Source organism: Centroberyx gerrardi, chromosome 19 (genome assembly GCF_048128805.1).
Source record: "Centroberyx gerrardi isolate f3 chromosome 19, fCenGer3.hap1.cur.20231027, whole genome shotgun sequence".
Classification (NCBI taxonomy): domain Eukaryota; kingdom Metazoa; phylum Chordata; class Actinopteri; order Beryciformes; family Berycidae; genus Centroberyx; species Centroberyx gerrardi.
The window spans coordinates 20479217-20500712 of record NC_136015.1 but is presented as its reverse complement, the minus strand read 5'-3'; the positions used below and the strand labels follow the sequence as shown (position 1 = coordinate 20500712).

The window sequence follows — 21496 nt, the reverse complement described above, 5'->3', positions numbered from 1 at the left end:
ATATGTTGCTGCTGCAGGAGCTTCATACTCAACAGGGTTCTGCAATTTAAATAAATTACTGCACTCTCATTGAGACAAAGTGAAAAAACGTTAAACTCAATGTGAAAGCTGACTTTTTTTAACTGAAGCCCTTGTGTCAAGACGTGGCTGGGAAGACAAAATGGTGGCTTCAGAGGGTTCGGGTTGGGGACTTTGGTTGAGTCCAGATGAGCCAGGCTCTTCTTCACAGCCTTGATCTCAGTCTCTGGGACTTGGCCACCCGTCCAGATTCCAGTGCAGATGATGTTGAGCACTGAGTTTTCAAATGTGGGACCGCTGCTGTTTATGACACAACATTAATCTTATATAACAAGCGATGCCTTCCAGTTACAACCCAACGACAGCGCGGTCCTGAACCTGAAATTCATCGCCACATGAGCTTTCTTTAATCACAATAAACTGGATCTACTTCTTCTCTTCATGGTTGTGGCTAAGCTGTTTCAGATTATAATATGGAGCATGTGCTTGGATTCAAAGCTGAAGTTGTAAATAATTCTTGCTTTATTCTTTCTCAATTTGTTTGGCCACCTACTACATTTTATGTGTTTTTTATTGTATTTTTTTTGCTTATGCACATTGCTGGTTGTTCTTTATCTATGTCTTTTTTGTTTGTCATGATGCTGTGTTCTTGGGCAGGGAGAGATTTTTAATCTTCATGGGACTACCTGGTAAATAAAGGTAAAATAAGACTAAAAAGTGCAACCAGGAAGCATCATGCAACACCCAGCCTCCACTGTCAACAACTGTAGAAGAGGAACTCTGATGAGACGGGTTACACCAACCACAGGCCTAAAATAGCACATGCACCCCTATTTTAGGCCCAGTTAAAGGAAGTGTGTCTGTCACTGGAGGATAGACAGATGCACAGGCACACAAACGAGTGGAAGAAGTGCAAATGTTTGTCTTGCCACAAAACCCTGAGAGCCTTGCCCTCGCGTTTCCGCAGTGTGAAAGTCAGTGATGGGTACGTCCCAAAATAAATCTGTTGATCTTGTAAGACCTGCTGCTGCAAAAAGGTTAACATGACGCCATTCAAAAACCTGGAAAAACTGAAATTCATTTTCATCTCATTAATGACAAATCAAGGTATAGGTACTGTAACTTTTTCCACCTACGCTTTCACTCAGTCTAGCACTTGTTTTAAACTTTGCTGCTGACTTTCTCCCTTTCGTGTAGACTGGCAGATCGTATTGTTCACCCAGCTGGCTTGTTTCCTTAATAGGGCGCTCACCCTGTGGGAGACACTGACCAGACTAGCTGTCCCTCAGTCTGTCCCCTCCCTTACTCTCCCTGCGTCCCGAGGACAATGCTCCACTTTCACAGCAGGGCACTTGGGCGCCCACATACTGGGCTGGGCCAGCTCAGTTGAATCAGAGCTTTGAACCACCCACTGGATGCTCGCTCCAAGCCCGGAGCGTAATTAGCAGCGGTTTTTACATTTCAGTTGGTGGGTCAGCGTTTATATTTAGTTTGGCAATAGGTTTGCTATTCAAATAACATGCTTTTCCCATGCCCCTTCCCCCACCCGCCCTTGTGTGTCCAGTCACTGCAGCGTTCTTATAGCTACAGGTACGGAAAAGAACAGATTTTATGGAGATGGATTTTTACAATGGAGGAATAATAGCGTTGCTTTGTTCCTCCCTAGCAAACCACCAGACAAGGGGGAATACAAACTGTTTGTTCTCGTCTTCAGATGTAAAAATGGTGGCTAAAATGTTTCTAATTAGTCTGGGATATACATAAGGAAAAGAGCAGACGGAGAATAGTGAGGGGTTGGGGTGGGTGACAGGAAAGTAAAAGAAAAGAAAGAGAGAGAATAAGGACAGAGTGGCCTAGAGGTTAGAGAGTGACCCCCACCTGCTCTCTCACTGTTAGTCGTTCCGGACGAGAGCATCCGCTAAAATCCGAAAATGTAAATGAGTAAGAGATCGAGAGGTGTACCATTGGCAGGAACGTAGGTGAAGCGCTGGTACTGGCTTCTTTTCCTCTTGCCGTTGCACACGTAGAAGTTGACGTGGACCGGAGTGGAGAGTCTTTGGTTCCGATAGGGAGGGATTTCAACGACAAGCGAATTCTGCGATGCGGAGACAAAGGATTGAAGAAGTAAATAAGCTTTGTATGGTTCCAATGAAACGTCATTAACAAAAGGGCAATGGCGACGATTAACCGAAATAAGGGGATGAGGCAGAGGTGATAACTAATTCAATTTTTTTGCTGGTCGCTGTATAATGAAAAAGCACTTAGAAATAAAGAATGCCACTTCATGTGCTTTACAGCTTTCTGAGTGAGGAATGAGGAGAAACTGAGCTACTTGAGAACTGAAGGACTGTGTTAAATTGCCATTATCCATCCCTGATTACAGATTAATAATAAACTGAGTGGGTGCGTGGTGCATTATGGGAACAAAGACTCCTCCTGCTGATGTGTTTTGACTTCTGAAACCCAATCTTCATGAAATTCACTTTGAGTCATGATAGTGATATAGTGAATTATCTGATTTAACAAGCAACAAAATGACTAGAAATTTTAATATTAAATCGATCTACACTTCTCTATTCCTTTAAAGCCCTAAACTTAAAAAAGGAGGGGGAGGTGTTAAAAATCTGAACATCTGGCTATAGACACAAAGAGACCATGAAGTAAAATTATAGAAAACCGTGGCTGTTTTCACAGTGAATAACTCTAAATTCAACTGGGGAGTGTCCAGATAGTTTATTTCCCCAGCAGAGCTTCCTGCTGCCTGAAGAGTGAATGAAGGCCGGGAGCGACCCTGTGTCTGGGTTCAGCCTCTGGCCATATCAACCCCATAAGATATGAGTGTGTTAAACGTACATGCGTGTACGTATGTATGTGTATGTGTGTGTGTGTGTGTGTTAGCGTGCATGTGCATGTGAACAGATATGTGTTGGGAGGTGCCGTTCAGTAGCCAGGGAGGAAGTCATCTGTCTCAGAATGAGGCTTCGGAGGGAGGCGGCCCCCACATGTACAGGTGAGAGCTGACACACGTTATATTAAATCACTGCAGTCGTAAAGTCAAGTGAAGCCAGATGAGGCTCTACTACCTTCCTTCTTCAGAGTATTAGCTGATAAAAACAAAACAAAAAAACTCAGGAAACCGCCCTTCGCACAGCACTTTAGATTCTGAATTGTGTCCAGGTTGAATGATCAGTATTTCACTGCTGTCGCTGCTGTCAAAATTTCGATTTTACAGGAATTATGAAAAACAGCCCTGCTTTCGAGATGACAGCCATGCACTGGTGAAATAATACGCTGGCTTTTGAAAGGATTTTCATAAGCACGAAGGTTATAAAAGCGTCTCAGCCCACAGAGGACCAGGTAGCCCTTCAGTTTGCCTAAAAAACATGAAAATCACCAGAGTTGGCGCTGAGAGGTTTTCACCTGACAACAGTGATTTCTTTCATATAGAAGGAGGAAGGAAAATTGTGACAAATTGATCATGGAGGGACACTTTTCGGTGATTAAAGAGAGAGCTTAAAGTCCACCTATCGTAAATCTACATGAGCGATCTGATGCATCAGACGATAAAACCTGCTGCTAATAATTCTTACAATTAAAACAAAATTATCCTTCAATCCTTCTCTTTTCCTCAATCTCCTCCCTTTGGGGAAAGTTAGTCCTTTGCAAATGACTGAGGTGGAGAGGTATGCAGAATTCGTAGGGGTTGAATTTGTGGTTTGGTTCGCTTTGTGGTGCAACAGCAGAGACTCAACCTGGCCAAGGCACTGTCAGTGTTTAAAATGGGACGAATCCAGCAGACTGGGCCGAGTTAGGAGGGAGCCCCTTTGTCTGTTTGAGCAGACAGATGTGTCCCTGCAGTAACTCTGTGTCAGTGTGTGTGTGTGTGTGTGTATTGGTGCGGTGGGGAGACACAGGGAGCAGGTGCAGCGCCTCACATGTAGACACTCTCTAATCCCCTCGTCTATCTCCCAGACTCCCAGAACGCATCTTTCTCTCTCTCTCTCTCTCTCTCTCTCTCTTTATCTCTCTCTCTCTCTCTCTATCTGCACCCCCCCACCCCTCTCAGCTGTCCCAGGCCAAGACAGGACACACTGCCAAGCTCAAACTCCCACAGGTTGAAGGTTGAACCCTTGAAACCCTTTTCCACACATTTTAAACACAACAGTGCCGTTTCCCCCGCAGGGCCTTTCCCTCTGTCCAAGAAAGAAACAGTGCATCTATAGCCATATTCCAGTTACAGTACTGTGTGTGTGTGTGTGTGTGTGTGTGTGTGTGTGTGTGTGTGTGTCTCATTAATGTGTTTGTGTGGACCAACTTTTGTATACTTAGTGTATATTTTACTTTTTGATGGAAACAGATTAAATTGATTTTGATATAGCTGTGGATTTTTGAAACAATAGCCTTATTGGACTAAAAGACAAAACTAAAACAATCTCTAATTTGTATCAGAGGGGACCGAGGTGATTCAGATCTATTATTCTTTTCAGTATTTGATGAGGTTTTAGATCGGAACTGGATTTAATGTCAGATTTTGATTAGATTAGATGAGTATTTTAGGCTACTGGAGAGGAAGAATGGAGATATAAGGTGCCAAGAACACAAACAAAGACATGAAGTACATCCAGATGTATTATTCTAACAGAAATAGACCACAAGTTGTGTGTGTTATGTCAGTGTGTACCAGGCAGGGCAGCGGTCCATTCACCATCAGTTCAGTCAATTTAGAAATCGGGTTTTCTTCGTGATTTTTTTAAATTGAAAATGCTTTGCCACTAACAATGTTCTTAAATTCAGTCTACGAAGACTATTATTGAGAACAGCTGCTCTATCATCCGTAAGTGCTGTTTTATTTTGAAACAAAACAAGATTTGTCACAGTAATAATGCCGCGCTTATTACTTACAGGCTTTGAAGAGTCTCTCTCAACCTTGGCCTCAGTCTCCCAAAGGTGGTGACCATCTAAAAAAACAAAAGAGAAAAACTTTGCATTTAAAATTTTGCATTAATAGAGACAATTCAGAAAATAGTCCGCCCTACTGTGGTGAAATCATAAGAAATGGGACGAGGGCTGTTATTATTATCTGTTACATCACTGATATATAAAACAGCTACAGAGAGCGAGGGTATCGCACACGTCATCTGTCTGACCCACAGCTCATGAGCTCATATCCTCAGTCTAACTCGGTAACTAGCCTGAGACGAAGAGAGAGAGAGAGAGAGAGAGAGAGAGAGAGAGAGAGAGAGAGAGAGAGAGAGAATATCAGAGGCAGAGACAGAGAAACAGACAAAAAGGCAGACAGAGACAGAGGCAGAGAGAGAGAGAAATCTGATGCAATCCTAAAAAACCGAGCCATACCAAAGGGATGAGTGACATCTTTGGTGGATGAGAGAAACCTTGACTTCATTGCTTTGTGGAATCCCAACATGCAGAACCAGCTAGCGGGCTTGTAAATGGAGCTGAGTGGGCACAGATAGACTGGAAACTGACGACTTCCCAAGCTCTCAATGCTTTTCTCAGCTCACATGTTTGAGGGTATTTGCTTTTTTTTTTTTTTTTCTGGTAATGTACTTTCAAATTCAAATTGTCACAATAAAGACGCTTTCCCATCAGGCAATAAAACAGGGCATCATATCAACTTGATGGAAAACATTGGTCCCGTAAATAAAAACACAGTTTGATGTGTCATTCTGCTGTAGGAGATGTGGGTAAAAAAACATATTTTCACAATTTTTCACACAGTTTATGAGACGCAGAAGGAAACCATTGCAATTTCTCGACACCCCTGACTCATTAACAAGGTCCTAAAAAGAAATTAAACGACTGTGAAAATGACTTTAGGTGGAAATGAAAGTGCAGTTTAAGGAAAAAAAAGATCAGCTGTGGCCGTTCTCCAGGCCGACGTTCTTGAAGGAAATTAAGTGAGATATGTACTTTATTACTCAACAGGCTGCCTGCAGTTTGATAAGTGGACAGTTAGAATTGAGCGGACAGCTTGGTGCAGATGGATGGGGTTCCCTTGTCTGAGTAGGCAGCAGTTGGGAGGTGGCAGCGATGGAGGAGGTGGAGGTTGGCACTGACAGCTCCCATTATGTCTGGAGAGGCACTGAAAACCTTTTCACCTCTCTCTCTCCTCTCTCACTCTCCCCCTTTCTCACTTTCTCTCCCAGTCAAAACAAGATCTAAACAAGAAGTGATAGTATGAGAAAAGGCTTTGTTCCCTTCCCTCCAATCTCTTTGATTAATCCTGATCTCTTCCTAAGGCGAAGGCAGATTGGAGTTTTAGTTGTACAAACAATTTCTCAGAGTCAGAGCTGCTCCATGGAGGCAGAAATCATCTCATTGGTTGAGTTAAACCCCAATGGGCGGAGCCAAAGAACCACAGTTTTTCGGAGCGCAAGTTAGCGAACTGGCAAACTTGAATGCACTCTGCTCAAAATATGAATAAAAAACAAATTAAAATTAAATATATATTTTTTTCATTCTTTCATGACCAAGCCATTCATAATTGTGGAAGGTCAGCAGATACTTTGATTGGCTTTTCAGATTAGTGAGTAGAGTGCAACTCATCCAAAATGGACCAAATTTGTCCTGCGCCTTGTAGTGAAACCTTCATGCATCCAACAGAAAAGACAAGGTCAGAGAGGAAGAGGAAGAAAATGGAGAAACTGATTTAAGCTGAATCTGAATTTCCCAAATAATACAAGACAAGTCTGAAGTTGTACAGGGACCTTGGTAGAAAAACCCTTCTGGAAGCAAGTTTCTAACCAAGTGGGCCAAGTATACCAGGTGTGTTTAAAAAACTTTGACCAATGCATTTTCAGCTGCGTGGGCATATTCCACATCTAGCAAGATAACAAGCTTTAAATGGCTCTTCTCCCTGCTTCTTGAAAACTCCGCCTACTTTTTTCACGCTGTACCAAGCAGCGGGCGCCGAGCAAACCGTGACCAGTTAGCTAGAAAAAACTGTGGTTCTTTGGCTCTGCCCATTGAGGTTTAATTCGACCAATGAGATTATTTATGCTTCCAAAGCAGCTCTGCCTCTAAGAAATGTTTGTATAACTAAAACACCAATCTGCCTGTCTGTCTATCTCTTTCTTTCTCTCTCCAACTCTTTCTATCATTATTTCTCTCTCTCCCACTCTCTCTCCCACTCTCTCTCTCTCTCTCTCCCTCCCTCTCTCTCTCTCTGGGAACTCCTCCAGAAGGGGAGCCTTCGAGGACGATGTCAATCCACAGGAGGTAAACATGTTTTTCAGATCTCCGTCTGTCTATTTCTGACACACACACACATCATTTTTCTGGGCACACATCAATACAGAGGTAGAAAAATGAAATTGAGCAATTTGTTTTCTTTGCCCAACTACCTACTGCCAGGAAAACTACTTTTCAGAGACGAAAAAGAGCTGTCGAAAGTTGAATGCATGGGATACCTTTGTTTGAAAAGAGCGTACCGGATAATTGATAACCGCAGAATGTTCCACAGTTAGGGCAACATCTGCACAGCGCTTCCACCAGTCCACTGCAAAACTTCAGCAGCAGTTACACTCCAGCTCCCCTCCTACCCAATCTCCACGAACACAATACCACTCTTAACTCCCCAGCCCACTGTCCTGGATAATATCCAATATTATCCAAGTTACACAACTCTAAAACCTCTCCCCCAAACCACCCCAACCATATAAACCCAGTACCCCTCTCAGACTCACAACGCCCAAACTCCATTCGCCTTGGCCGCGTCCCAGGCTCGCAGAAGTCTGACAATTCACATTTCGTTAGCAATGGTCTATACAAATCATTACCTTCGCAGGACAGACATAACACAGAGCAGTCAATGACACAGCAGCGGTGCGCTGTACACAGTCATGGCAGCCGAGGGGGATCAAACAATATACAATACGGTTATTTGTCATGCTGGGTTTATAAAGGGAATCAAACAGCTCCTTGTGCTCCTTAATTGGGGCGGGGTGGAGTAACTCTGGTGCCCAGAGCGAAACAGCGGGGTGGCGTGTGCCCAAAGCCCTCATAACGTACAGTAAATATAAACACATGCTCTACCCAGGCCCATGTGGCATGCTGAAAGAGTTTCCTTGTCCTCCGTCTGATGACTGAAACTTCTTCCTTCCTCCTGCCCTGAAAACACGTGGATTGTGGATGTTGCATGCAAGCTGCTGTCGTGTGGAAGGGGCTGGCGACCGAGGCAAGCCAACTCTCCGAGACGACTTTGATAAATGGCAGCTGAGGAGGAGATACCGAAATTTCTTCCTCAACACAATACAGGACTACTCGCAACAGTGGCGCCTGTCACTGCACAACGTCATCTGCGTGCAGTGCAATATATCAGCCTCTATTCATCAAAAATCAAACTCTGGTCTTTCTCAAGAGCAGTGTTTGATTTTATGAATCATACACTGTAATTTATAAAAACATAAACTCCCTGTTTGTGTGGCTGTAATTGATTTGTTTATGAAAACAGCCATTGTTCTCAGAAGTGTCAGGGCCAGCCAAACCACCGAACGGCCCTCAAGTGGAAGTCATTGTTCTATGAATGCAATGAATCTTTTCCAAAGCCTACTGACCATGTGCACCACCAAGCAAAAGCACCCCTCCCTCCGAACAAAACTATTGCTCAAAGAGACCCGCAAACCGCCAGCTAGCAAAATATACATCTTGCTTTCTGAGTGTAAAAAGAGCCTCATTCACTCCACTGTTACATTACTGTCATCTTACGGCAGGCTTTTCCTGTTAAAGGAGGACAGTTATCTATAATTTTCTTCAGGTAATTCCAGACGCCATCTGGCAGCCTTTCAGTGTGATAATCCTCTCACAATTCAATTTTCAGGTCCTCTTACTTGTGCGGTTGCTCTGGCCAAGAACAACTAGACAGAATTGTCGGGGTACCAGTCGGGCCAGCTCTCTACCTGTCTGAACCCCCCCCCCCCCCCCGCTGGCTCACAGGGAGGCCAGCTGGGGGTCACGGGTCGCAGAAGAGGTAGTTTCCGTGGGGCCAAAGTGACTCAGGGCCTTTTGGATGGGAGAGACGCAGCGAGTGACTTATTCTCCATGATACTGGCTGCAGCGGAGCAGGCAGCCGTCCAGCGCCTGGCCAGATGTGAAAGTGCTCTTTTCATGAGGGAGTTTCTCAACGTCTGGCTCCTCAGCAAGGATTCCCTTCAGGCTCTCTCTCTAACATTAAGCTATCATCCATCATGGTGGGGAAATACTGAGCATACTATACTATAAACAATACTATAAGTTACTATAAAATACTATACCATACTATACTATTCTATAAACAATACTATAGGTTACTATAAAATACTGTACCATACTATACTATACTAAATGATACTACAGCCTACTATAAAATACTATACTATACTATGCTAAACGATACTATAGGCTACTATAAAATGCAATAAAATACTTTACTATACTATGCTAAACGATACTATAGGCTACTATAAATACTAGAAAATACTATACTATACTAAAATAAATGCTAAAATACTATACTACACTACACTATACTATACTTCACTATACTAAACAATACTATAGGCTGCTATAAAATACTGTACCACGCTATATAATACTATACTATACGATAGAATACTATAAAATACTACACTATGCTATACTATAATACAGTATATTATACTACACTACACCACACTGCACTACACTATAATACATTATTCACCCACCCACACACACACTCAATTGGTCTCCTCTTCATGAACATACTGTAACTACATGGAGTTTTTCAGTTTATGATCCATAAATTTACATAATGATGTATTTGAAGAAACAAACTGTTCAGTTCATTTTTTGACATTGCTGACTACAATCTCCGCCCCATGTGTTGAGCCTTTACATCTCTTTCTTTTTCTTTCTTTCTTTCTTTCTTTCATATTCAAAGTTCAGCACCTTTAGCCTCTGCAACACATTAAAGCCACTGACTCTTCCATAACACCAATCCCCCGAACACTAAACCACGAAAACAGAGGTGAATAAAGGACAGCAGGCCAAACCCTAATTTCCCAAATGGAGTGACTGGGACTTATCAGAGACAGCATCTCCTGGGCAGGCCGGGGCAAATGAAAGCGAGGTCAGATCGAGTCAGGTTTAGATTACAGGCTGATGTCTGCAGCGCCGAGGCCGCATAGTAATCTCTTATGACTGATTGGCTGTAACCAGGAGTGACAACTGAACCGATGCTATCTCGGTTATTTCTACTGTGGCTGCATTGAGACGGGAGACAGGAGGGGCAGACGGGTGTGATGGAGCGAGGCTGACGAACATCTACTGCTGTTTTTAGATGTTGTGCTGCAGTCGGTCTGAGGAACAGGTGACAGTGTGTCCCTCTCCGGAGGGAAATAGGGATTTCCTTCTGCATGAGTCACAGATAGCAACAACAACACACGCAGACATGCACACACAAACACACGCTCTCTCTCTCTCTCTCCCTCTCACACACATACTCACACCAATTTTTATGCCAAAATTTTATTCCAAGCAGGGTGGAAAAGCCTCTGAAGCAGCATTTAGACCATCATGGGCCATTGAAACCAATACAAATGAAATTGTTTTAGGTGGGTTGGCAGTTCCTTAAGGCAGGGTGACCCAGCCTGCCTATTCAATGGCAGGGGAAATTCTGACACACACACACACACACACACGCTTGTATGTACAGGATACACACAAGTCAAGAGTCCCACATGTTATGGTACCAGCTTTGTGAGGGTTAGATTTGTGGGAGCGCTTTATTGGAAAATTTGCAGGAAAATTGTCCATTGGTAAAATAAAATGGTTAAGTTCTCTATGGCAACAAAATCCACCACTCTGGATTTATGAGGTTGATCGTTAAAACCGTTTCTCAGAACTCTGCTTTGGCATGAGCAAAATAACAATAAAAGCAGCATGATTAAAAGTAATGCATATTAAAATTCAAATTCATTCAGTTTTACAGGAGTATATGCAAACAGAGACTAGTTGCATATTTTGAAATATTACTTTATTAATATATTATTATGCAAAAGAGTTGTTTTGCTTCTTTGCATTGTTTGTTATCTTTATTTTAGCTTTGCTATGCTGTATCTTATTATGCTGCTGATGGCACCCCAATTTCCCCCAGGGATTAATGAAGTGTCTGTCTATCTATCTATCCATCTATCTATCTATCTATCTATCTATCTATCTCTCTCTCTATCTCTCTTTCTCTATATCCAGAGAGCAGCTGTAGAGAAGACCCAGTAAGATCCGTAGGGAGCCGACAGCTCACAGAGTTAATGAACTGGGAGCTGGAGGCACAGAGGCAGCTTGGATAGAGAGGTGGAAGGATGGAGGAAAGTGAAGGGGGGTGTTGTGGAAGCCTGGCTTAAGGGTGTTTCCATGGTAGGATTGCCCAGGAATCTGATGCGAGTGCCAGACGCGGGGAAACCCTCATCAAAAACAAGGGAGCACACCCATCAACACCAGGCCAGAGACTGCGCCCGGCCCTAAAGACAGTCAGCTTTGGAGCTCAGCAGAACCAGAGGATCTGAGCCGCTGCAGATGGACACAAAACACTACTGACCCCAACATGAGTTGTTTTCAGTTACATGGTAATCCTTTTTTCTTTGTCGGCACAAAACAAATATACCAATTCCTTATCTTGCAGATTGGTGTTTTAGTTATACAAACATTTGTCGGAGGCAGAGCTGCTCTGCAGGCAGAAAGAATCTCATTGGTTGAGTGAAACCTCAATGGTTGGAGCTAAAGTACCACAGTTTCTCTGGCTAAGTAACGTTAGATTGAAGCCCAGTGAAAAAGGCAAGCGGTAAGAGAGGAGGAAGCTAATGTTATGAAGCCTAGCGCTCTTGCTACTAAGTGAAAAAATGTAACCTTGCCATACTAACTAATAGGTTAGCCAGTTAGCCTAGCGACCTTCCAAGTTTAAACTAGTCAGAGGAGCCTACAGCTATTTAAGTAAGCTAATTAGCTAGTCTGCTGAATGAAAAACTAAATTCCATTTCCATTTATATTTTTTATTTACATTATGACCACAGTCCCTTCTTTGCCATTCAAGTTTGCCAGTTCGCTAACTTGCGCTCTGAAAAACTGTGGTTCTTTGGCTCCGCCTACTGAGGTTTACCTCAACCAATGAGATTATTTCTGCCTCCAGAGCAGCTCTGCCTCCGAGAAATGTTTGTACAAGTAAAACTCCAATCTGCCCTCGTCTTAGGAAGAGATCAGGGTTAATCAGAGGGATCGGAGGGAAGGGAACAAAGCCTTTTCCCCTACAATCACTTCTTGTTTTGAAAAACAATCTCACTACTCTATTGTGCAGTGCTTGGGGGGGATTGAGCGCTTGACCCGCCTCAAATTCTTCTTTTCACAGGTGGAACAATGCGAAGGCTTCCCTCTCCTTTGAATGACTCTCTGGGCAGATAGCATCACACGTGTTTACATTGCTCAGCCTTGGCCCAAACCATACCTCACGTTGCTTTTCTAAAGCTAATCAAGGAAATTGCTGTTTGTAAACCTCCTCGCATCAACATCTGGGAGCAGTCCCTTCTTCCTCCAAACCAAAAAGGCTTAGAGTAAGAAAAAGAGAAACAAATACTGCGGCATGGCACACACACACACACACACACACACACACACTAACACACCAATGTGTATTCCGCACATGCACACCCACACACCCCTACCCACACACACACACACACACACACACACACAGAGCACATGCTGCATTTGTGATCCATTCCTCTGCTGAACAGGCAATGGAAACTTCTGCAAATGTAAATCTGCTGGGTTAAAAATACAGCGCATTAATGTGCACCACATGTGGCACTCTGGCAGGATGGAGGATATTTTGACGGCGGGGGAAGAGGAGGGAGGGAGGAGGGAAGGAGGGAGGGGAGTAGTCCTGGGGTTTCTCCAACGACGGAGAGAGGAAGACACACACACACACACACACACACGCACACACAGCTGCCTTGAGACGATGCAGCATTAACTCCTCCTTTACCTTGAGCCTTTTCCACGAACACCACCTTGGAGTCGTGCTGGAAGTTGTGTCCGCTGAGGAGCATCCTCTCCCCCCCGGGGGCGGGACACGTCTCCAGGCTCTGCTTATCCACCAGCGGCAGCTCCTGGGCCGATCTCTGGGCTGTGGGAGGGGAAGAGAAACCGTCCTCATTGCCGAGCTAATACACACACACCCACTCCCCATGCAGACCTGAGCATCCAGGCTGACTCTGAGTCACTACCTAGACAGCTTTCAGAGAGCTGTCACTGCCTGTAAAGCTCTACTTCTCCGCGTTAGAAATAAGTTGCTTCTTTGGCCTTAAGGAGGGAGAGGATCCATGTTGTGTTTGTTTGTGATTCTGGTATTTGCCTCAAATTATGGTGGATTGTTTGTCTGAAATCGCAGTTTTAAAAAGTTATTCTGTATCATTCTCCTCCCTGTCTGTCTTGCACCACTCTCTTGCCTTCTTGCTCTCCCTTCACTCCTCATTCCTCTCTTTTACTTTCAGTTTTTCCCAAATTATCTATTACTTCTGTGCTTCTCTCTTGGCCAGGTCTCTCTTGTAAAAGAGAAAAAGAGATCCTTAATCTCAGTGTGATTAATGTGGATAAATAAAGGTAGAAAATGAATAGTTTTCTAATTTGGCCATCGTCTTTTGGTAACGTCATGCTGCTGCACTGTGATTTTGATAAAAAGATCTCCGTTTTTGGCAACAATCAATCTTTCCCTCTCTCTCTCTCTCTCTCTCTCTCTCTCTCTCTGTGTCTCTGTCTCTCTGCCTCTCTCACACACACAAACACAAAATGAATTTTGGTCAAAACAATTGCTTTATGGCAGTGTTTCAGCAACTAACAATGGTCTATTTCAAGAGGCTGAGATCATGGTTTAACTACTGTCTTTCATTTACCTCATAAGACTTAATCTCTATGGCAACTATCACTGCCAGAACCGCATGAAGTGGTTGATCTGCCTGGGTTTATCCCAGGCCACTGAAAGGTCAAATCCAGTGCAGCATAAAGTCAATGGAGCTTATCGAGCAAGGCTCAAATGGCCTTTACATCGACAGATATTGCCAAATGAACCAGTAGCTCACATGCTTCAGTTCTCTAACAGGCCGAGTTAAGGGGGACAAAGGCATTGCGGCTCAATATTTTCAAGGAAAGACAAGGTTGAAAAGATGTACTCACAGCACTCAATGGGGTTGGATGCGACCTGCAGGGACACAGTTCTCCCGGTGGGCTGGTTGATGTGAACTCGGAAAACCATCCGCACACGGGTGTTCTTACGTCCGATGTCCGTTTCCCCCTTTCGCAGCTCTATGTCTGAGTTACGCAGCTTCAAGATCCCTGCGCAGTCAATTCTGCGTTGTGGGGATAGAAATTGAAGAGGTAAACTTGGTGTCTGCAAAAAGTCTGTCCAAAAAAAGAATCATCATATGTCTTTGTGACATATACTACAAGTCAAAACTTTGGACACACCGCATTTTTCTTTATTTTTACTATTTTCCACATTTTAGAATAATAGTTAAGACATCAAAACTATGAAATAACACAAACAGAAGTATGCAGTGACTAAAAAAGTGTTAAACAAATCAAAACTATCTTATATTTTAGATTCTTTAAAGTAGCCGCCCTTTGCCTTCATGTAAAGACAAAGGCTTTGGAAAGAAATTCATACATAGGCATCAACTTCACTATTTATATTTGTCTAAGAAACAAATTTAAAGCATTTAAGCATTTAGATCAATGGCTTTAAGAGAATGAAAAACACAGTACGTTCAATCAGGTGGGTCCAAACTTTTGACTGGGGCATAATCTCTCAGCTAATCAAGTCGTGATTTATAGTACTGCCAAATTAAAAGGGATTTCACCCGGGACTTCCTCAACACAGTCCTCAATGAGCCTGCAGTAATTTCAACAGAAGATTAACACCAGTACCCCCAGCAGAGGTTTCACACCCCAGTACAACCGCTGTCGGGCCAAAGCCAAACTCCACAGAAACAAACGTCTGTGAACATTAATTGTTTCATGAATAGCTTTTTAACTATCCACAAGAGAAGGTCCCGAAATATCGGTCCCTCCACAAGCCTCTCAGCCAAGAAACCCTATTGGCTGTTAATTATTTTTTTACAGTCTCAAAGTCTTCATCAGACACTTAATAAAAGTCCCCCCACCCTTCTGTCTACATCTAACTTCTCGCACTTAAATAGCCCTAGCCTTTCCAAACAGTTTCAGGCTTTTCCATCGCAGCGCTACTTGATGCCGCATTCCTCAAAGCCTAGTTAATGTCAACTTTTACACGCATTTGAACACTCCCTAACATTCTTTGCCAGACACCAGGGTCTGCTTCCCTGGCGAAGCAATCAGGTGTTGATGCTAAGGACCCCAGCTGTTCAGTTCTCCGCCTACGCAGACAGCCTGCACTCTGAGTACTGAGTACAAAACCACACACTGAGGTGTCCGCTCAGTGCCTGACAAAAAGGTCGAGAAAGGAAAATACCAAGAAGAGAAGTCACGTTTTTATAATACTGGGTCCCATGCTATCATTTTATTTATTAAGAGTTTATTGGATTTGTACTCAGGCCAAGTAGGCCAACAGCTTTTGCGGCTACATACTAACTACAGAAAAACCTAAAATAAAGTCGATTCATGGCATAATTTAAGACGTCCCACAACGCTGACAATCTAAATCATCGTGAATAAGTATTTCAGAAATCTAACAATGCCTCTATTCTATACCATATAATATAACATCTATACGTCACACTGGAGCTCATGTCAAAACGAATAAATCTCACACAAATCCCTTGCCTATGCTATAACTACTTTGAGGCGTGTCCTCCCTGAGAAAGAGAAACCGAATCCTGAAGTGAAGTAGTTGTATAAGGGGGAGCTTATGTGTTACATCCATTAAAATGCGGAGAAAGTGCTGAGCCTAGCAGGCTGCTACTGCCTGGAGCCCAGACAGACCCCAGGTCGCTGTTAGCAGCTTTGAGGTTCCCTAGTAATCTGATCTGCGAGGCTTATAAAATGGGAAAGCCACCCTTCTGTGTACAGAGGGCAACCCGTTCCAAACACACACATGGAGACATGCACGCGCACACACACACATACAGACACTCACATACACACACACACACAAACACACATGCATGCACATATTGTCGCTGTCGGGGGAAAACCTCATATCGCCAAACTGTCAACTTTTCAGGAACTAAGAAAAACAGCCTTGGTTTTAGCTTGTTGAAAATGCATTTTTGATGTCATCCAATGTATTTTGAAAGAGTTTATTTTTATTAGCCCAAAAGATCTGATCATTTTCTGAACCCACTAAGGAGCATGTAATCCATCAATTTAAGTGATGAGCGAAATTGGAGTTGCAAAGCTTTCACACAACAACAGTGATATGCATCTTGAGAGCAGCTGGTGTTTATTGGGTGTCATGGACATAGTGCTTCAGATGTTCGCTCCATCATGACAGAGGAAGGGGGGAGGAGTCACCCTCTGACACTACTCACATGGCCCGCATGTTGTTCTCCGGCAGCAGGGGGATCTCCAGCACCTTGGTGTTGTTCTGCAGCGCCTCGTGGCTGGGAGTGGACACCGTCTTGCCGGTGATGCGGTGGACCTGGTAGAACGCGTGGGGCCTCAGCAGCCTGTCGTCCGCCGTGCCGATGAACAGCTGCAGGGTCAGCGGCTCGCTCTCCATGTAGCCGTGGAGCTAAGAGAGGGGGAGAGAGAGGAGACGCCGTCATGATTGAGCCGTCTTGCCTTCACCGAACAGCGCCCACTCACACACTGTGAAAGACAAACGCAGGTCTTTCAGAGGTCGTGCTCTCGGGGCGACGGATTTCAAACAAAGTACCCATTTAGGATCTTGTTATCACTCCTTTCTTCTTTCTTTCTAATTAACCACCAAAGGAGCCACACACACTTCCTCCATTAATGTCAGTTCATGTCAGGTCTGAAAGGCTGTTGATCCTACAGTAGCTGAATCTCAAGGGAAATCGCTGCCAGAGCGCAGCAAAACCACCTACAGCACACAGCGTTATGATTTGTGAGGGCAGCGCTGCCTTGTGACAAGACTGAGCCAGTGTTTCAGGGAAGTAAAGGTCATGTCAGCTGCACAAAGCCCCGGCTAATCAGGGTCAAGAAAAGATCTCAGTAGTGACCCTGCTCTGATTGTTATCAGTAAACTGATCTCAGCACGATTTGGTTGGAGCCGGTTCAGAAGTGCTGCTCACTGTAGCTGGCGGCCCGACCCGGCGCTCCTAAGCACTCCCAGACCTCCATAGGTGTTGCTTGACAGGAGGCCTCCTGCCAGGATGACCTCAACCACCCAGACTGCAGAGCGCAGGCATGGAGCCCAAACCCACAGTCTGAAACTTGAGAACAGTGGCTACTGCCGACACACTGCCTGAAAGCTATGTATGTTATCCATACACTGTGACAGGTGAGAAATTAGGGGAGAATACTTGGCATTTTGACGTCAAAACAACTGAGTGAAGCACAGGGGGTGAAACAAGAAATGAAAGGGGCCCGATTATCTTCTATTTGTATATAATCAAAGGTGTTTAATGAAGACATTGTTGATATTTGATTTTGTTTGAGTGGTTAAATTTGAAGTTCAAAAAAAAGTTTCAAAAATTCACCCTTCTTTACAGCCAACACATCACATCTGGACTTTGTCTTGATTGGCTCCCCTCACTAAACACTCACTAAAATCTTTCCAATCAGGCAATTTTGCAACATTTCACACATACAGTTAGCCGATTTGAATTAGAGGAGTTGGTACTAAACTACATTTATTTGTGAAACATCATGAAGAACATTACTCTTATCCTGAGCCACAGTATATTTGAAACCGAAATCATGAAAACTGACAAATATGGGGACTTTAAAGTAAAAAGTGCCATTAGCAGGGAAGCTGGAGAGACCGTCCCAAAACCAACAATGTGTCCTGTCAAAGTGTTCCTGAGGAAGCCACTGAATCCCTACTAATTGTAAGTCACGCTGGATAAGAGTGTCAGAAAAAAAGAGTGTCAAAACAAATGTGTAAATGAGGTCCACGGTGTTCAGTCACATCAGAGGAGCAGCGGAGGCGAGCAGTGCCCACAACGAGAGCGAGGCTTAGACTGGGGCGGCACAACATGTGATTTGGAGGAGGATCCCTCTGAGGGTTAAGAGCCTGCAAAAGCCCTGTATATTTGTGTAAGGAAATGGGTTGCTGCCTAGCAATGCTGTTTATTTAGGCAGTAGGGAGTGTGTGATGGAGTGAGGTAGCCTGTCCGCAAGGCTGGGCGATTACTTTCAAAATGTAATTAGTTACAGATTACTAATTATCTGCTTTAAATTGTTATCGGTAACATAATCCACTTGAATACTCAAACGCGGTTGCTTTGCCTCCAAAACTCACAGTATGCCGTTGAACAAATCATTTATCACCTTATATAACATATGACTAGAATTGTTATTGTTATCATCAATAACCAATACTAACCGTTATTTCAAGGCATAAAATTATCTTATTGACTGTAATCTCAAAAAACCTTTTCCCCTATCATCTGTAATCTGATCACTGTGTTTTAGACGGTAGCTGCAACAGACAACAGTTATGTTTTGTTTTTTTCTCACAATTTGGTTACTGTAATCTCATTTCATGTAATCCACTGCTCCCCCACCCTGGCGGTTTGACACTGGCAATGCAGCCACCCCTCCCTAGTTCATATTATCACCCACAAGAGGAATGCCGAGACTCCGGCTGCTCAAGGCACCAAAGAGGAGGAGAAGAAGGGTGAGGGCAAACTGGGCAACCTCTCCATTCCTATCACAGGCCCTCCCAGCTGTACGGGATGATCACATACACACACACACACACACACACACACACACACCGTCCAGTGAGGGTAGATATCTCAATGTTTGTGCTTTGGCGAGAGAGGGACAACCCACTGTGACCAAGTTGCATCCTGTCATGCTTTTTGGTTCACATGATATTGGTTCATGACACTTTGCTTAGAAATCTAAATTTGTAAAACTAGTTTGAAGATCACAAGGATCCAGGGCAAGGATCCACAAGGTCAGCGGAGAAGACACTAATTCCAAAACAGAAACATGTCTGATGTTATAGAAATATGCAGTTTAAACCAAGTTTTTGGAGTTGTATTCGTCAGCAATGGACACTACATGAAAGCTCAGTCCAGACAAAAAAAGAAGACCTCACAGACTTGAATGAGGGGGTATTTCCTCCCCACCAAAGTACAGCATGAAACCCCGAGCATAACTGCGGTGAGGACTGCACACAGCACTTCAGAGGGGCATACTTCAGTCTGCTGCTGGCGTAAGGGCGGGTGTGGTTGAGGCAGGCAGCGGCGATGGCATTGAAAAAGAACAGAAAACAGCCGGCTTAGCTGTGCTGGATGCTGGACGTGGAGAAAAAGGGAACCACACAGAACAGGAGCTTCCAGAATAAACTCTGTAAAGTCTGGGCAGGGTTTGACTCAGAGCGGCGAGGGGAAGAGAGCCTTCGTCAGCCAGTGTCCACAGCAGAGGCTGCAGCACGGCGTACCATGTAATCAGGAAGTCACAGAGATCGGGCTGGCTTGTCTGAGGCTCCCTCCAACATCTCCATCAGAGCCTGCCAGAAACGTGTGTGGTTTAGCCGCTGCCGCCTCCGCAGGACGCAGCGCGCGATGATGTCAGCCGTACACACGGGAACTTTCCTAAACAAAGGGAAGTCTGTGCGTTTGGGGTGGAAGCTGGCGGAAAAGAGGGGGGGAGGGGGTGTGGGCAAGCTGGGTTTGGGTTTAGAGAGAACACACACTCCCTCTATTTCAGCTGAGGCGAACCCAGACCCCTGTCATTAAATCATTAGCACCTTATCACAGACAAAAACACGCTCCCTGCGCAGATGTGGAGCCGAAGTTGGGACGCACTGGATTGTTCGCCGTGTTTTGGGTTCCTAATTTCCTATTTCACGGCTGTCTCCTTAGATAAGAAGCACTTCAGTCCAGATACAGTTCAACACTTCCAACTTAAAGGGATACCTTGGAATTTTATTTTTCTTCACCAGACACACCAGCCATTGAGGGGAAAAAAAGTTACTACACTGGAACTACAGTTTCCCTAAAATGGGAAGTTAGCAATATTAGCATTCTCTATTCAAACCAAAGGGAATGAGTAGCTGCTAATTGCTAAGCTAACTGCTAATAGTGCCCCTTGGTTCCAATGAGGAAAGCTAATAATTCTAACAAGCCATTTTAATGAAACATGAAAGATAAATGTAGAAAACGTTGCCCTCAATGTGATTAGTGTCTGGTGAATTTGTATTTGTATTGTAATGTATTAGTAAAATGTAGAAAGGTATTGATTAAACTGACAGCCCGGCTTACAGCTTACTTTCTCTGACTCCTCACTGTAGAGACTTTATTTATTCAGAGACTGAGGTCAGTGGTGTGGGGTAATGGTTGGGGGACCAGTCGGGCTTATAACCAAAACATATCTGCAGTTCTCCAACTTTTTTTCTGTAGACGCGACCACCAGAGCTACTGTGGTTAAAGCTCATGACTAAGCTTTTACTGGCCACACTACATCACTTTGTAACTGTCTGTGCTGCGCTAGAATACGCAATGGAAAAGTTTGAGTCACCCTTGTCTGGACAGGAACTGACTGAGTGGACCGGTCTGTCTAATAGCATACCTATGGTATTCCATTCAGAAATGTGACATCTTTGAATAGCATAATAGCCAGGTCATGAAGCGCACACCACCCAATCTATTTTAACACATGAGGTAAAAACCAGGAGGGAGAAAGCGGTAAGGCGAGAAGTGACAGCGGTAACGGCATTACCAGAAGGCGAGTAAATCGCCCTAATGGCTGCACCGTGTGTTGGTCTAATCATCACAGGAAACCAAGCAGACTAGCAGACCTGAACTACTGGGTGTCCTCCTGCCAGCGCCTTGACTGCTCCCCTGCTGCCCTCCGTCTCGTAGTGGGCGCGGTGGTGGGACTTGGGCTGCACCTCGATCTGCAGGCTGTACGGCCCCGAGCTGGATGGCAGCTGCCAGTCAAGAGCTGGCAGGGACGGGCTGCCGGGGGAGGGAACAGATCCAACATGTCAACTTAACGAGGAGGGAGGAGGGCTTATTTTAGATGCACTTATCAAGGTAGAATGTGCAGAATGTGAAAACACTGAGATATGCCGGACCTTGTGATATGCTTGAAAATGTTTACTTAAAATTATGAACTTGAAATCAACCAGGAAATTATGAATATGCTTCAATTTAATTCCCTTCAGTAAATGTATATACAGTATGTGTGTGTATACAGTAAGTGTATATATGTACATTAAGTGTGTATATATATATAGATGTCTATAGATATATATAGATGAAGAATTAAAATAAGAGCTAGATATTTATGCCCAACCAGATGAGCTTGGTTCAGGCAGAACTTCCCACATATT

At 44.0% G+C, this 21496-nt stretch overlaps 1 protein-coding gene across 2 annotated transcripts in view; it reads right to left on the bottom strand.

Annotated features, from left to right (window-relative positions):
• The window catches only part of nfatc1 (nuclear factor of activated T cells 1), a 34623-nt gene that overhangs the window by 10283 nt on the left and 2844 nt on the right, over positions 1 to 21496 (bottom strand). For both annotated transcript variants that reach the window (XM_071894984.2, XM_071894985.2), the window contains exons 3-8: positions 20960 to 21119; positions 16551 to 16753; positions 14221 to 14393; positions 13034 to 13174; positions 4921 to 4976; positions 1981 to 2113 (exon numbers count right to left, since the gene is read on the bottom strand). In XM_071894984.2, the coding sequence (XP_071751085.1) occupies positions 1981 to 2113; positions 4921 to 4976; positions 13034 to 13174; positions 14221 to 14393; positions 16551 to 16753; positions 20960 to 21119 (866 nt within the window). The remainder of the gene's footprint in view (positions 1 to 1980; positions 2114 to 4920; positions 4977 to 13033; positions 13175 to 14220; positions 14394 to 16550; positions 16754 to 20959; positions 21120 to 21496) is intronic.